This window comes from Callospermophilus lateralis, chromosome 2, assembly GCF_048772815.1.
Source record: "Callospermophilus lateralis isolate mCalLat2 chromosome 2, mCalLat2.hap1, whole genome shotgun sequence".
NCBI lineage: Eukaryota > Metazoa > Chordata > Mammalia > Rodentia > Sciuridae > Callospermophilus > Callospermophilus lateralis.
This window is the reverse complement of record NC_135306.1, coordinates 34,237,194-34,254,201: the sequence shown is the minus strand read 5'-3', so window position 1 is coordinate 34,254,201 and position 17,008 is coordinate 34,237,194. Positions and strand designations below refer to the sequence as shown.

Sequence of the window (17,008 nt, the reverse complement as noted above, 5' to 3'; positions counted from 1 at the left end):
GGCCTGTTTGTGTAACGGGTGTGTGTGTGTGTGGGGGGGGGCGTTGCACAGGGACTGAGAGGTGGGCCCCGCAGGCTGGATGTGGTGGTCGTATTTCTAAAACTGGTCACGCCCCCTCGTCAGCACCTACACTGGGGCTCATCCTGGGTGCTCCGGAGGCTACTCCCCTGTGGCCAGGCTGCGCTGGAGTCACCACAGGGCTGTTGCACATTCCCACGGAGAACACGGAGTCTCAGCAGCAGCGGAGGCTCTGGTCCTTCTGGAGGAGCAGCCAGGCTTGGCCTGGGGCGGTCGCCCCTCCTTTGTGTGTTTCACGGGGATTGCAGGAGGGATGAGGCTCACTGAGGAACTCAGGGACTGACAGGGACCAGTGTCCAGGACAGCTGCACACTGCCTGGGTTTGTGGGGAAGGCTGGTATAACACGGGTAACGCCACCTGCCTTCCTTGCTTTTTTTTTTCTTCTGGTGGAACCCGGGGTACTCTACCACCAAGCTATATCCCCATCCCTTTTATTTTTTATATTGACACAGGAAGGGGAGGCTGGCCTTAAACTTGCAATCCTCCTGTTTCAGCCTCCCCAGTCACTGGGATTATAGGTGTGTACCACCATGCCCAGCTTCCCTTGCCTTTTACAATCCAGAAGAATGTCATTCACCTGAGTTGCAAGACTACCTCTGGGCAGTGAGGGAGGGTGGCGGGGCTGACTGGGGCAGTGGGGAGTTCAGGAGGCCTGGCTCTGTCAGCAGGCCCAGCGGTGTGCACGCTCCCTGTGGCTGCCCTTTCCTCAATCCAATTATGGTTTCTCTGCCTTTGGCGGCCTCCCGCTCAGCCTGCCAGCCCAGTTGCGGTTCAGCACGTTGAGTTCTCCTCTTCCACTGCCATCACTGACCAGATCCTCTGAGCCCGTCAGGTCTGATGGCAGCCAATGAGGCGTGCACGTGCCAGCAGCTTGGAACACAGCAATGTCCTCTCTCTGCCTCCTGGCTCTCCTCCCAGCTGGCTAGAAATGGTTTCCACATCCTCCCTGGCCAGGTGGTGGCCCAGCTTTCTCTAGCTGAATCCCCCAGTAACAAGATGGCCACCACCCTGAGGCGGCTCTGGCCAGCTCTAATTGTTGATCAGCTGTGTTAGAAAACCTGTCCTCTCCCAGGCTGAACTGTCTGCCCATAACTGCCCCATCTGGGGACCCCTGCATGTCTCTGCACACCCCCCTTCTCCCAGAGCCTCTGCCGGATGCCCTCCTAACACTCTGCAGTCTGTCACCGTCCTCCTCGGGACAGCCAGCGGCGCTGGTCTTCACAGAGAGCACAGGCCAACCTCACCTTCCCTGGCCACACCAAGACCCCTGTCCACACTGCTTTATGTCAGCAAAGAGAACACCACGCTCCTGACAGGGACGTCCCTGCAGGCCTGCCCTCCACACGGCCTCAGTAAGCGTGAGGGTGGAGAGGAAGCCGAGGGATGCTCTGTACCTGCCGCCTCGAGGGCCTGGCTCAACCCCCAGCCATGTGACTGACTCTGAGTCCTTAGCAAATCCCTCTTTGTTGGAGGCCTTTTCCTATCTAAAGTAGGTTTTAGAAGACCTCTTGGGGGCTGGGTTTATGGCTCAGTGATAGAGCGCTTGCCCAGCGTGGGTGAGGCACTGGGTTCTATCCTCAGCACCACGTAAAAAAATAGAAATAAAATAAAATTATTATATCCATCTATAATTGAGAAAGAAAGAAGGAAGGAAGGATGGAAGGAAGGAAGGAAGGAAGGAAGGAAGGAAGGAAGATCTTTTGGGTTCCACCTAGCAATATCACTCAAAACCCCTCTTTTCACTCCTGCACCTGTTCATCCCGACAGTAATACTATATAGATCAGAAAAACCTGACATGGCGGTACAAGCCTATGATCCCAGCTGAAGCAGGAGGATTGCAAGTTCGAGGCCAGCCTGGGTAACTCAGTAATACCCTGTCTCAAAATATAAAGGGTTGGGGTTGGGGAGGGAGAATAGAAATTCACTGGATTAAACAAAGAGGATGGCAGGGAAGGGTGGGGGATGGGAACAGGAAAGACAGTGGAATGAATCAGACATAACTTTCCTCTGTCCACCATCAGTGAAACTCCACATCATGCACAACCACAAGAATGGGACCCTAAGTTATATTCCAAGGATGTATAATATGTCATCAAATCTAAACACAACAAATAAACTACCACAACAAAAAGGGCCGGGGACCTAGTTCATGGAAGAATGTTCCTGGGTTCGGTCCCCAGCACCACACACCTCCACGCATCCACTCACAAAGATCCGACAGTTCACACAGCAGCCAGAGGCATCAACACCAGCAGGATTTTCCCCGCCTCCCCCCGGTGTTCCTTCCAACCTTTGTGAGACACATGAAAATCAGACCCGCCAAAGGACAACCTGGCGCCTAAGGAGAGAGAAAAGGTTGCTCCTGGGGCCTGGCCCTGCCACTTGGGCTAAGCCACATGTCCTCTGTGAGCCTCCATTTCCTAATCTGCAGAATGAGGACAATGTGTTCCCCAGAGGACTGAAGTGAGAGGTTCCAGACAGGGATGGGAGACGCTGAGATCTTTGTACAGGCCCTGGCTTGCAGCACAGGCGAAAGCTACTCCAGGAAAAACTCAGACCCTACGAAGACCCCTCCTCTCTGGAAGGTGATGATGCAACCACAGAAACTCCCCTGTGACCCAGGACAGTAGGACCAAATTGAAGAACCAAGGCTTGAATTAATGCACGTGGGCCAGTCTCCTGGGGGCCCCAGGGGTCTCCTGCAGGCAGAGCGGCCGCACGGTACTCACTTCAGGGAGAGGGAGAAGTCGTGCTTGCTGGTCTGGCTGTTGCGGACAAGGTAGCTGCACTCCTTGCAGAGTCGCAGAAGGTTCTCGGCGTCTCCTCTGCTGATGGCTCCGTGATACCATCTGGGGAGAGGACAGAGCACGTTCAGGGCCCAGCGTGGACAGGGATCCCAGGCCTGACCTCCTGGGGAGGCTTGGCGTCCTCCGCGGCCAGCTGTGACAAGGCAGGTGTATGTCTGTTCTATTTTATAGCCAATTTACTGAGGGCCTGCCTCGTGCAGATGCTGGGGAAAGAAAAGTGAACCAAACCCAGAGTCCCCTCCCTTGAGAGGCTCAGGCCACAGGTCAGACAGCAGACGCTCTGGAGTCACACAGGACGCCCTGTGATGACAGGTTCTATGGAGATGAGGTGAGGCCGGGTCACTTGGCTGGGGGCTGCTATTTTAGGCAAGGGAGCTGGGGAAGGCTAATGGAGAGAATGGCATTTCAGTGCACACCTCCGGGGGAGAGAGAGAGAGGAGGCCTTGAAGGACAGAGGCCGGAGAGGAGCCTTCCTGGCAGAGGGAAGGGCAGCCGATACAAGGGGGTGAAGCAGGAGTCTGCACCATGGGTCTCAGAAACGGTTAGGGGCCAGTGTGGTGGGAAGCAGCAGGGGATCTGCCTGCAGGTTAGGGTCCAGCTGCTGACCCTGGCTGAGCCTCCACTCTCCACCAAGTTAGGGTCATGGCAGCCCCTTGAGGTTGTGAAAAGGAATCGGGATGACCCACAGGAGGGACTTGCGCAGAGACTGGAGAGGGCTGAGTTTCAACCAAAGGTGACTGCGAGCATCACAAAGAGCCTGGGCTGGCCGGCTGCACAGAAGACACCCCCCTGCACGTCCCTGCGCCCACAGTCCACAGGGCACATCTTCAGCTTCTGTCGGGGTGCTGCCTTCTGGTGACTGTTGCCATCGCCGACTTTGTGCCTAGAAGACGCCTTCCACTGCTGGCTGCTGGGCACCTCCTGCCATGAACAGGCAGCAGGTGGCAACAGTGGCCATGACAAAACCATGATCTCAAAAATAAATAGCCAGGGCTGGGGCTGGGGCTCGGCGGCACAGCGCTTGCCTTGAATGCGGGAGGCACTGGGTTCAATCCTCAGCACCCCGTAAACAAATAAAGTAGAGGTACTGTGTCCATCCACAGCTAAAAGACATTAAAGAAAAATATAAATAGCCAACTTTAAAAAACAAGGACCAGGCACCAGATGTGAGAATCCGTCCAAGCTGTGTGAGGGGACGCACACCTGGAACCCCAGTGGCTCCAGAGGCAGGAGGATCGTGAGTTCAAAGAAAGCCTCAGCAACTTAGTGAGGCACTAAGCAACTCAGAGAGACCCTGCCTCTAAATACAATATCAACTAGGGCTGGGGACGGGGCTCAGTGGGTGAGGACCCCGAGTTCAGTCCTCGTCCAGTGGGAGTGTGACTAAGCTGCTGCTCACCAGAGCTGGCGTGGAACTAGACATTGCAGGGGAGACCCCGCCAGGGCAGGGGTCAGGGAGCACACAGACTGCCAGCTGACTCCTCTCTCCAGCTACGCGGAGGAGCCGAGGCTGGGGCTGCAGGGGCGGCCCCAGTGAGAACCTCTCCAGAGGCGGTGGAGGGGATAAGGTGCTGTAATGGGGAGAAACAGGCCTGGCTCCGGAAACAGAGCCAACGGATTGGGTGAGACGGTCCTCCGGGGACTGTGCCTGTGTCACACACCCCCAGTGAGCTGACAAAAACGCTTTATTAGGAAAACAACTTCCAGCCATTTGAAGCTGAGCCATCCTCAGGGAAAGGCCTAAAGTGGCCTCCAGGGAAGGGCTGCCCGGAGCCTGTGCCTCCCAGAGCTCAGGGGCTGGCCCGGCTGGCCGGGAGAGATGGCCTGGATCATTGCTGAGGGTAATCCCGTGGTAAACAGGATAAGCTGCCAGTTCCTTTCAGGGTGGAGGATCAAAGGAGCACAGGGCAAAGGGCACTGGATCAGGAGTCAGCTGGGGCACGGACTGTTGGCGGGAGGCTGTAGACCAGGCTGGGCTGGGCGGTCCTGTGGGAGCTGGGGCCAACTGCTGGGCTTGAGCAGGCCTGCCTGGACCGAAGAGAGAGTCCAGGCAGGAGGCCACCGTAGGGCTGTGCTGGACCCTGTGGAGTAGGCACGTCAGGTCAGGACGTCAAGGGAGGTTCCATCATTGCCCTTCATCCCGTCCAACACCTATCAGCTCATCTAATGTTTACTCGCCACTCACTGTCCTTGATCTCATGGGGCTGATGCAGAGAGAAAGAGTCAACAGACACACAGGACACCACTCCATAGTGCAAGTGCTCTGTAGGCATACTAGGGGTCCAGTGAGGCAGTGACTGGTGTCGGGGTAGGTGCCCAGTTTGCAACGAACAGTCAGGAAAGGCCCCAGGAGATGACATTTGGCTTGTGAACCTGTATCACAGAAAGGAATCAATTCTGTGAAGAGCCAAAGGAAACATCATCTCTGTAAAGGAAACAGTAAGTGCAAAGGTCCTGAGGTAAGAATGTGCTTGGGGTGTCCAGAGAGCAGAAAGGTGGCAAGAATGTTCCAAGCACTGTTGAGTGCAGAGAGAGGTACAGAATGAGAGTGGAATGGGAAGCAGCTGAGGTTTTGAGGGCAGAGGGAAGAAGTCTGTTGAGCATATTGAAAAGGAGAAGGTGTTAGGAAGTGGTGTTATTTGCTCTGGAGGGTCTTACAAATAAAAGATCAACCAGGCTGCCTTGAGGAGGGGCCACAGGGGGAGCAGGAATCAAGCCAGGAGGCGAGTGCAGTGCTTCATGAGAGGTGACTGAAGGTGGGAGGAACAGACGGATTCTGGCAGCATTTTGGAGCAAGAATTCGATGAAATTGGTAATGGGGCAGATGCTGTGCGGCAAGGAGTCCAGATGACTCCAGGTTTGTGGCTTGAGTGGCAACTAGGTGGACGTGGTGCTGCTGGCGGAGACATGGACGCTGGGAGGGCAGTGGGTTTCGTGGTCAGGAGCCCCGTTCTGAACACAGTGCATCTGAAAGGCCATGCAGGCGGCTGGAGGTAGGGGCGGGGAGTTCTGGGAGAGTGGAGGCTGGGGGAGACTCCCCTTGGAGAAGGCAGCAGGAACTGAGCCCAGGAGAGTCCAGCCTTCAGGTCAGAGGTGAGGAGCCACGGAGCAGGAAGAAGCAGTGGCCAGGGAGACGGGAGAAACGCCAGGAGCATGAGATGCAGGAGGGAGCTGGTGGCTGTGCGGACTGCAGGGGCGGGGGCAGCGCAGGGAGCCTGCCTGGGGCCTCGGGCAGGAAAGAGGAGCTTGGTGGGTGACCCAGGAGGGGAGGTGGCAGACTGGGGAGAAGTACCAAAATTCTCTGGGGACTCTGTTCATTCAGTCAACTGTCATTTCCTGAGCACCCATTACATGCCAGGCACTGCCCTGAGCCACCGGGAGGAACAGTGACCTGGACAAACTCCTGCCTTCACAGAGCCACTCTCCAAGAGCAACTGTGACAGGATGTGGGTCAAAGTCCCCGAATGGAACAGGTTTACGTGCTGGCGTGATGAGGTGGGGGCAGGGCAGGGGGCAGGAGGGACTGGCCCCCGAGGAGCCCCCAGCTCTGAAGCCTCATCAGTCTGCAGGATGGGGCGGGTGCAGCGTGACCTCCTCCCGCTCAGCTCTACTGGGAGTGGGCTTATCTAAGCACCTCTCGGAGGATGACTCAGGGCTGGGGAGGCCAGCCATGGCTCTGGACTTGGTGGGAGGCCTTGTTGGGTGGGAATGGGAAAGGAGGAGAACTTGGGACTAAGGCTCAGCCTGGGAATGAGAGAGAGGATGGGCTGGGCCCCACGGACCTGGCCACTGCCCACTGGGATGCACGGAGAATAGCTCCCAGGTATCCCTGGATCCTGCACTCTGTTGATTAAGAAGCGCACAGTTTGATCAGAAATAGGCCAACCCTGGTGCGTAGTTGCAAGGCCGCGGGCCTCCCGTGAGCTGCTCTGGGCAGGAACGGCCATCATGAATGAAGCTGCAGCCTCCTGGGACAACAGCGCAGGCTGAAAAAGGCAGCACATGACATCATTCGGAAAACCCTGCATCCTGCTCTCCAAGTGAGAGCTTCCCGAGAGGGGACGCGCCCCTGGCTGTGCAAGACCAGAAGAAGTCCCTGGGCCAAGGCTGAGAGGGGACTCAAAACCCACATGAAAGTCCCGCGAGGGACCCTGCTGGCGTCAGCTAATCTCCTGGCCTTTGAGCCAAGCTGTGCTCTCCCCTCCATACAGTGGAGAGCACATATAGGCCCCTTCATCTGCTTGTTAAGGGGATGACACACCCGAGGTGCCAACCCAGGGCCCCACACCTATTTTATCAAGTTTCTGAAAAGACTTCTTGAGTATAGGGATGTGGCGTGGGACAGAATGAAAGAGCAGTCTGGGGGCATTTCACAGAGCCGATGGCAGGCCAGGGAGATGGGGCCTTATCCTGGAGGTAAAGGGGGGGGGGGCAATGGCAGTTTCAGGGCAGCACAGGGTCCTCCTGCACATGGTGAGGACCCTGCAGAGTAAGGTGATGACAATCGAGATCAAGAGGAGTCAATATATACCCAAAGAACTTAAAATCAGCATACTACACTGATGTGGCCACATCGATGTTTACAGCAGCTCAATTCACAATGACCAAGCTATGGAACCAACCTAGGTGCCTTCAACAGATGAATGGATAAAGAAAATGTGGTATGTATACACAATGGAATATTACTTGGCCATAAAGAAGAATGAAATTATGACATTTGCTGGTAAATGGATGGAACTGGAGACTGTCATGCTATGTGAAGTAAGCCAGTCCAAAAAAAAAAAAAAAAAAAAGGCCAATGTTCTCTAAGATAGGCAGATGCTAATACAGTAGGGGTGGGTGGGTGGGTAGGTGAAGAATAGGAGTTCACTCTGTTAGACAATGGGGAATGAAGGGAAGAGAGGGGGATGGGAATAGGAAAGACAGTAGAATGAACTGGACGTAACTTTCCTGTGTTCATATATGAATACAAGACCAGTGAAACTCCACACTGTGTACATCCACAAAAATGGGAAGTGATACTCCATGCATGTATGTCAAAATACAGTCAATTGTTATGTACAATAAAAAAGAATACATAAAAATTAAAAGAGAGAGAGAGAGAGAGAGGGGCACAGAGGGGCACTAAATGGCCTGGGCCAGCCCAGTGCTGGGTGTGGGGAGGAGGGGCAGGAGACCTGGGGGGCAGCAGGGAGGAATATGGCCACTGACTGGAGATGGGAAATCTCTGGAGAAAACCCCAGAGAGTGGAGGACTTACCAGTATCAAGCAGATGGAGACCAAGAAATCGCTTGGTCTCACTGACGGAGGGGACAGGGGTGGCTCGCGCTGAGCTTTACGCACCTGCCTGCTGCGTGGTGAAATTAGAATCTAGGTGACCAGAGACGTAAGGAGTGCATGGTGCGGGCGACTGTGCAGTGCCTCCTACTAGACACAGCGGGGGAGGGTGGCAATGGGGGTGGGGGGACAGGTGGGGCCAGGAGTCACAGGAGCTGGGAGAAGGGGCTCCGTGAAAGGCCTCGGTCTCAGTTGTCACATGGAAGCCGTGACAGAGAAATGAGGAGGGAGGAGACTAGAGGAGGCCACCAGGGTGAGGTGGACTCTCCCTGCAGAACTTACATTTGCTTCTCCAGGGGGACGGCAGGGTCCACCCTTTCTCCCAGGATCCCACAGAACTCGGGGCTCCCATGCTTGATGGGCTTGAAGCCCCCTCCGGGAGCACGGAGCTGGCGCCGCCGGTCGCGCGAGGGTGACGGGGATGACTGCCGTTTCTCACCGCCGTTGAACTGGGCTGAGAGAGGGAGAGAGAAACGGTTACCGATCCCAGCCCACGGTTCTGGCTGGCACTTCACAATCTGCAGGAGGAAGCGTTTTGAACCATGAAAAAAATAGCCCCCCTAAATTTTGGCTTTGGCTATGGTCTGAGTGTGCCCTCCCTCCCAAATTCATGAGTTGGAACCTGAATTCCTCTAACACAGCAGCCTGAGAGGTGGGACCCAGGGGGAGCTGCTCAAGTCAGGGGGGCAGAGCGTCCCAAAGGGAATAGCGGCCCCCCAGGAAGGGGTCCGTCAACTCGAGCAGGTTGCTGTGAAGGGTGTCCTCTTCTGCAGGTGCCCTTTAGGGCTTCTGCCTTCTGCCACCAGCTGACGGGACTTGAGGCTCTCTCCAGCATCATAGCCTTGGACTCCCCAGTCTCCAGAGCCACCAACTCTTTCCTTGATTAATGACCCAAAGTACTTTGTTATAACAAAAAATGGGCTTCCCAAGACAGGACGCGCAGGTGCCATCAAAGCTGGATTAGGAGTCTGAGGGCTCAGCCTTATCCCTATAGAAATCTTTGACCTCCACCAGGGGTGGGTGTGGCACTCCTGGCCTCCCTCCTCTGAATGGCTCTCAGGAGAAGAGCTGTTTCTCACCGTGTGGGAAATCTCTCCCTCCTCCCTCCCCTCTTCCCAGCCCTCCTAGGGCCACAGCGGTCACACCTGCCCCCTTTCCCCAGTACAGACCTCTCTGAGGCCCTTGGGGGTCAGACTGCATCTCCTGAGTTTACTCCCCCTCATTCAGACCCCCCTGCATGGCCAGAGCAGAGCCACACAGGGGACAGGCCCCATGTGCCTCCCCTCTGCCCTGGGCCTGGGGAGTGTGGTGCACCCCCACAGGCGTTGAGGGCAGGACCCTGCAAATACCCCACAGAGTGCAGACAATAATAAGCTGGAACTTGAGCTGCCAGAAGGGCTCCCAGAGACCAGGGTCCACCTTGCAAGTTCTCTCTCTGGGCCTCAGTTTCCTTCTCTGAAAAACAGGGCGAATGAAGGGCACACACTCCATGGGAGGGGGCAGATTGGGTGCGGCAAGGAGAGGACTAAGCAGAGTGCCTGGCAGGCAGCCTGTGCGTGACCAACGTTAAAATCAACACTTTTATCATCATCACGTCTGCTCGGGGCAGACGCGATGCTGGGGGCTTCAAGTTCATTACCAAACCAACCTCTCCTAAGCTGTGTGCCTGGCTAAGTTACTTACCTTCTCTGAGAGACCATTTCGAACTTCAATGAGCCATGGTGAAGACAGATGAGATACAGCAAGGGCTTAGTACAAGGTACCCAGGGACCCGGAATGGGCCTGCAGGATGGGGCTCCTGATGCTGAGTCCAGCTGCAGGCCACCATGACCTGGACTAAGCCTCACAAAGGCAGAAACTCCCCTCTGACCAGCAACGGAGGTGGCAAGCCACATCTGACTCCGACACAGGGCAATCAACCCTCCTGCTCACAGGAAGCAGTAGGGAGACCCCAGCCACCACTGCCACAGCGTGTCGCCTACTGGGACCGAGGAACGTGAAAGAACTTGTTCCACGCCAATCACGGAGCAGTCAGGGGCCCTGAAGCATTTCTGTCCCTCTAAGACCCTCTTTCTAATTAACCAATACAGAAAACTGGGAAGGGAGGGTCCTACCAAGGGAAGGCTCCAGACACGCTGGACTTAGCCATTCTTGTGACCAGGAAGGGCATGTGCCAACCTGTCCACCCAGCAGTGGGTCTGGCAGGCTGTACATCCGTTCACCTGTGTCACTCTGAAACACCCATTCCCAGGTGACAGGCACAGTTCAAGGCTGGGGAACAAAACGGAACCCCCCCTCCGCCCCCACCTGACAGCTCAGGGTCCTGGTGAAGAAGGACCATGTCAACAGCTGGTGACAAGTGCTACAGAGACAGCATCGCGGGGAAGGCCTCTTGAAAGAGATGTCTAAGTGAACACCCGAAGAAAGGGGGGGACATTTGTGAGAAGGACAATCCCCGCACAGGGAAGCGCAAGTTCCAGGGCCCCCAGGTGGCTGGGCTTGGAGTGTCCCAGAAGCAAAACGGTCCAGGGGGACTGGCGGGTCGGTGGTCTGGGGAGGGACTCTGGCTGTGCTCCGAGAGCTGCTCTGAAGGTTCTAACCCGACTCTTGGTAACAGGATGGCTGTGCTGAGAAAGATGGAGGGCAGGGGAGGCGGGGCTGTCCGTACTTTTCTACTCAGTTTCTAAAAAAAAGCTTACTAATTTAAAAAGGCTTACTAATGAAACGGTGGGAAAGGGGGTAAAGGGGAACACAGGACTCATTCCGTACTCACAGTAAAGCATGGTGGTGCACGCCTAGAATCCCAGCAGCTTGGGAGGCTGAGGTAGGAGGACTGCAAGTTCAAAGCCAGCCTCAGCAACTTAGTGAGGCCCTGACTCCAAGTAAAATATTTTTTTTTTTTTAAAAACATTTTATTGGAGGTTAACTGATAAGGAGACAGGAGGCATGCTCAAATCCATCTCCCATTGGCCATTTTTTTTTTAAAGAGAGAGAGAATTTTTAATATTTATTTTTAGTTTTCGGCAGACACAACATCTTTGTCTGTATGTGGTGCTGAGGATCGAACCCAGGCCGCACGCATGCCAGTCGAGCGCACTACCGCTTGAGCCACATCCCCAGCCCATAAGTAAAATATTTTTAAAAAGTGCTGGGGATGTGGCTCAGTGGTTAAGTGCCCCGGGGTTCAATCCCTAGTATCAAAAAAAAAAAAAAAAAAAAAAAAAAAAAAAAGTGAGGTGTGGGAGAGAGGGGCAGGTGGCCACAGACTTTGGCCTGAGGACTGGGAGGACCAGCCTGGCTGTGCCCAGGGTAGGTCACCAAAGGGGCCTCTTCTGCTGGTGGTGGTGGGCTAAAGCCGTCACCATGGGTGCCTGTCCCTCCCTGGCCTCCCAGAAGCCTGATCTCCCTGGGGGCTCCAGTGAAGCCCCCATAGCAACTGGTCAGATGGGGTGCATGTTCTTGGGTGGAGGGAGGAAAAAGTGAAGCAGGTTCTGACCTGAGCACCTTAGTGGGTGACTCTGGATGGGGGTGAACATGAGACCAGATAGTCAGGTGAGAGCCAGGTCCTTTTTTTTGGGGGGGGGGGGCGGTACTGGGAATTGAACCCAGGGGCCCTTAATCAATGGGCCACATCCCCAGCCTTTTTTTTTTTTTTTTTTTTTTTTTTAAATTTAGAGACAGGGTCTCACTGAGTTGCTTAGGGCCCTGCTGGGTTGCTGAGGCTGGGTTTGAACTCATAATCCTACTCAGCCTCTGGAGCCACTGAGATTACCAATGTGCGCCACCACACCCAGGCGCAGAGAAGATCCTTTCTAAAGAGCTCGAACCTCTTCTAGGAAGCACTCTCTGATCATCCCACCCAAGATTCACCTTGATCCCTGCCCATGGCACCCTCAGGTCCCAGCGAGCCCGTCCTGCCTGTACCCTGCCCCCATGCCTACCACAGTACCTGCAGGGTAGCCAGAGAGCAATAAATGCTACGTGAAGACACCTAATGAGCTGCTGTTTTGCTTTACTGGGAAAAAAATATCGGGTTTCTTACCAGATAAATTGGATAAAACCTAAGAACAGTCTAGTCAACACTGTAATTCCCCATTGACTTAATTTATGCATCCGTTGGCAAGCTTAATAATACAGCCATATATTTTAGAGAGAACAGGTGGTGATGAATGACAGGCTTAATTAGGCAAATCATTTCACCTAAAATACAAATATACAAACTCCAAGTGCAGTGATTCGGCAGGCAAAGAAAAAAAAATTTTAAGAACAAAAGCTCCAAACACAACTGCTTTCGTCCCTTCTAATTAAGTTTCTCTTTAATCTGCAATTTAAAATGGCAATTCTTTTAATTTAGTGATTTTTCTGCAAAAGATAAAGACCCAATCCCTCAAAAGAATACCTGCATTTAGAGGAAAAAAATATGCTACTCCTGAGTTGTTAGCAATGACAGAACCTAATGAATTCTGCCTATAGGCAACTAAAAATGGAAGCTAGAATCTACAGGAGGGAGTCAGACTCGGAGTGGGTAGGGAGTGGGTAGGATGAAGTGCCAGGAGCCGCTCTGACTTTGGTTCTCATGATGGGGACCAGACAGATCCCTGGTAATGGATAGGTGGCCTGGTCAATGTCTTCCAGGGCCCAGCCAGGTGTCTTACCCCAAATGTCTTCCAAAAAGTCCCGGCCAGGTGACAGAGCTCGTCCTTTAAGACCCAGCTCAGGTGCCCCCTACCTTCTGGGAGGCTTTCCTGGTCCTTCCTCTGGAGGGCGAGAAGCTGGTGGTCCGCTTCTGACTCATATTATAATGACCTTGTATCAATCAGTCCTGGGGTTTAGCCGCTGCCAGAGACGGAAGACGGAGGCACTGGCATTAACTTTCCTACCAACCCTGCCATGGGGGTAATGGGTGAGGGACCGATAGGGTCTCAAAGCCCAGTGTCAGGGTGAGGCTGAGACCAGGACTGTAGGTGTGCAGGGTGGAGCTCGTCCACCTTCGGTCTTCCTGACAGTGAGGCTGCCCTCCCCTGGTCTCCAGGGCTGAAATGCCAGCTTCCTGCTCTGTCTAGAGGCCTCCAAGTCCTGGCACAAGTGCCACTCCTCCATAAAGCTTCCCCTGGAATGGGTTCTGTGGCTCCAGAGGCACCCACACCACTCTTGCCATCTGCCTGGGTGTTTTGTGAGGTGGAGCCTGGTCCTGATTTTCTCTTTGCCCCTAAACTGCAGAGCCTGGCATGCAGGGGGTGCTTAGGAAATGCTTGCTAAGATGGAATAAATGTGTTCCTTTGGGTCCATCTCTTTCTCGTCCACTGTTCAGAAGAGGCCAGAGTCAGCAACTTTCCAAAAGTCAATGAATTTCTAAGGCACAGGGCTTAGCAATCTCCTGGGCTTACAAACCTTCACTGGCCTCCCCGGGCCCTGGGATAAAAGCCAAAATCCCCACTACGGAGGTCAAGGTGCTTGGTGACCTTCCACAAGCATCTTTCCCTATGAAATCCCTCCGGGCTCCATCCCATCCTGAGGCTCTGGTCACCCAGGATGGCTGGCTCCCAAATCCATCATCTGCCTTTTGGCCTTTGCTTTGTCAGTGTCTGACCTTTGGAGTCCTTCCTCGGGGAGAATTCCCTTTTGCTTCTCTGAGCCCTGAAGTCCCCACGCACCACTGTCCCAGTCATGGCTCTTAGAACTGGATGGACACTTGGCAGAGATGAGATTTTTGTGCCTCGGTCTCTCCTGGACATTCAGCTGATGGCGATAAATGGTCCTGGGCCTGAAACAAGGCCAGGGATACAGGACAACAGTGCCACCAAGGGAAGGATGTGGACTTAGGAACCAGGAAGTCCTGGGTCTGAATCCTTTGCCCTTCCTTACTGCATGACTTTGGGCACATTTCTAAACCTCTCTGAGCTTTGGCTGTCTCGTCTGCAAAAAAGGGCTGACAACATCTAACCATGAAGGACTGTGGGACTGGTTGGCATCTGATGATGTACCAAGGTCCAGGCAGGCCCCTGGGAAGTGGCAGGCCCTGACCCATGGTTACATGCCTGCTCACAACGGTTCCTTTCATGTACTCTTTTAGGAGAAAGTACCTTGTATCAGAAACTGCCTTCCCTTTCCTCGACATTGCTGGGATTCCTGACCAAGTTGAAGCTCCAAGAGGATGGACCGTTGTGTTCACCGCTGAGTCTCCAATGCCCAGAACAGGGCCTGATGTATAGCAGGTGCTCACAGCTGTGCAATAAATCTCCACCTAGCTCGGCAGGACCCTGACACCTCCATTCATCAGTCAAGAAAGGAAACTCAGGAGCTAGACACCCTTCTCAAATTATTTTAAAACCATTTTGAAAAATGGTTTAGGGCTGGGGTTGTGGCTCAGTGGTAGAGTGCTTGCCTAGCACAAGTGAGGTCCTGGGTTCGATCCTCAGCACCACATAAAAATGAAGTAAAGATATTGTGTTCACCTACAATTAAAAATAAATAAATAAAATAAACATTAAAAAAAAAAAAAAGAAAAATGGTTTAATCAAATGGTTTAATCCTCATCTGGCATTTCTTGTGCACGGACAGGTAGGTACCATGGAAGAGCTGAAGAGCACATTTTCCTCTAATCTTCATGGTGAACCTATGAGGTTGCTGTTATCACTACTGCCCGTCAGGCCTGGTGCATCATCAAGGAGCCCAGGCTAATGGGGCAGCCTGCCATGCAGGCACTGGGCCCCGCCTCCAGCCCCAGCCAGGAGCCCTCTGCTCCCTGGGTCGCCTCCCCTCACCAAGTTGGCCAGGTAAGGCCAGCACGGCTCTCCAGGTTTAGATGTTCCCCTGCTTCCTTCTGACTGGCCTGCAGCCAGTGACCCTCCCAGTTTTCCGGCACAGGACAGAGGCTCCTTTAAGCAGAGGCTTAGGAGGATTAAGAACCAGACTGTGTGCACAAAGGAGCTTCAAGGAGCACCCCACTGTCAAAGAGGCGCCTCCAGCCTCTCCAGGAGGAGCCATGTTTATAAACCATGGGGCTGGCAGGAGGGGCCTGGAGACTGTTCCGGCCTGCTGTTTGTTCAAGGGTGTCTTGTCACTCTGAACAAACAAGGGCAAAGACACCGAGTCAAGGAGCCCGAAGCAGCCCTCCCACCAGTCCCTGGAGCAGACTCCTGCACATTGTCAACAGCCAGGTAGGACTCAGGAGAGGCGACTGCACAGGCCTGGAGGTGGGGTGGGCTACACGACCCCCAGAGTGTATAAAAATATCTCAAATGTTCCCAAGAATACACAACACTTATAGACCTAAAATTCCATGTCCATGGCGATAGTCCTCTGCTATTTCAACTTTTCAAAAACATGCACTACATTGCTGACCCTCGCCATCCCACTGAGACATGTATTAGAATTCCCCCAGGAGAAACTGAGGCCCGCACAGGTTCCCCTCCCCTCCAGCTCAAAGTGGGCCTGGCTCACCCTGCAGCCTGAAACAATGGGCGGCTCAGCAAAGCCTTGGTTTGGGTGTCTAGAGTGGCCAAGGAGAGACCCCAGGGTACTGTGCTGCCACCCAGGTGGGAGGGCAGAGGCAGAGGTGCTCCTGGGCTCCAGGATGCCATCCACACAGGACCACCCATGCGGGGATGGGGGAGGCAGACCAGGCAGAATGAGCATGACTTTGTCCTCTGATTTGTGACCTATCCCCAAAGGAAACTGGGGACACTGGTGCTGGGTGCCTGGCTCCAGGAGACCGAAGGATAAAGTTGGATGAAAATGATAAACTAACCCAAACCCAAGGGCCTCTACAGCTGCCAAAGCCAGCCATCGTCACCACCACTACGCATTCCACAGATGAGAAACAGAGGGCTGAAAAAGGAACGGACAACAGCCAGACCTGAACCTGGACTTGAACCCCGTCTCCTGAATCCCCAGGTCTTAGCAAGGTCAGCGCAGACCTGCTTACAGAGCTATACATTCTCAAAACCCTCCACGGTTAAGTGACAACAGAGACACCAACAGTCAGCACCTAGGGAGCCCTCACTGCGCCCTCAGAACCTCATGCCAACTCCATGTCACAGGCAACCTGCCTCAGGTGGCCCTGCTAGCAGGTGGCAGCAGAAAGCTTGAAATCCAGACTCCTGGCCCCAGCACCTGAGTTCCTTCCGAAGTTCTGGGCTGGGCTCACCTATCAAGACACACCTGGAACCTGCTCACGTCTGTTGCAGTGCATCTGTGACACTTTCACCCGCAGACACCCACAGAAATGTGCTGAGAATTCCAGAGCCTGAGAAAGTGACTTTTTCTCCATCCACAAGCCTGAGGAGCTGGCCAGGGCAGTCTGGGCCTCTGAGAAAACAAGTCTGCCTGCCAAGGCACCTGGAGCTCCAGTCAGGGGTGCGTAATGGAGGGAGGGAGGGCCAGGACAGACAGGAGGGGACATGCAGTGCGGGCCACACACGGCTCCCACCGAGCTGGCTGCTACCCACTGGACATGTGGTCAGCCCTCCCATGGGCAGGGACATGGTTTCAGTTTTATCCTGGGAGTTTGGAACAGAAGCAGCAACCGAGGCAGCCAATAACCACGCACAAGTGCCCACCCCTGCAGGTCTCCCAGCCCCATCTGGAGAGGAGACAGGTACAGGGCATGAAAGAATACCAGGAAAAGGCAGTAGGAAGTGGGGGTGCAGCTCAGTGGTAGAGCACTTGCCGAGCACGCACCAGGCCCTGGGTTTGATCCCAGCACTGCAGAGGAAGAAAAGGAAAGGAAAAAAGCATCTGTGAGAGACAGTCAGGTCACCTGTGGATCCCAGCACTGGGGAA

General features: G+C 54.3%; 1 protein-coding gene across 1 annotated transcript in view; it reads right to left on the bottom strand.

The window, feature by feature from the left end:
• Window positions 1-17,008, bottom strand: part of Shb (SH2 domain containing adaptor protein B) — a 131,585-nt gene that overhangs the window by 26,185 nt on the left and 88,392 nt on the right. The window contains exons 4-5 of the mRNA XM_076845789.2: window positions 8,507-8,678; window positions 2,810-2,929 (exon numbers count right to left, since the gene is read on the bottom strand). Coding sequence (XP_076701904.1) covers window positions 2,810-2,929; window positions 8,507-8,678 — 292 coding nt within the window. The remainder of the gene's footprint in view (window positions 1-2,809; window positions 2,930-8,506; window positions 8,679-17,008) is intronic.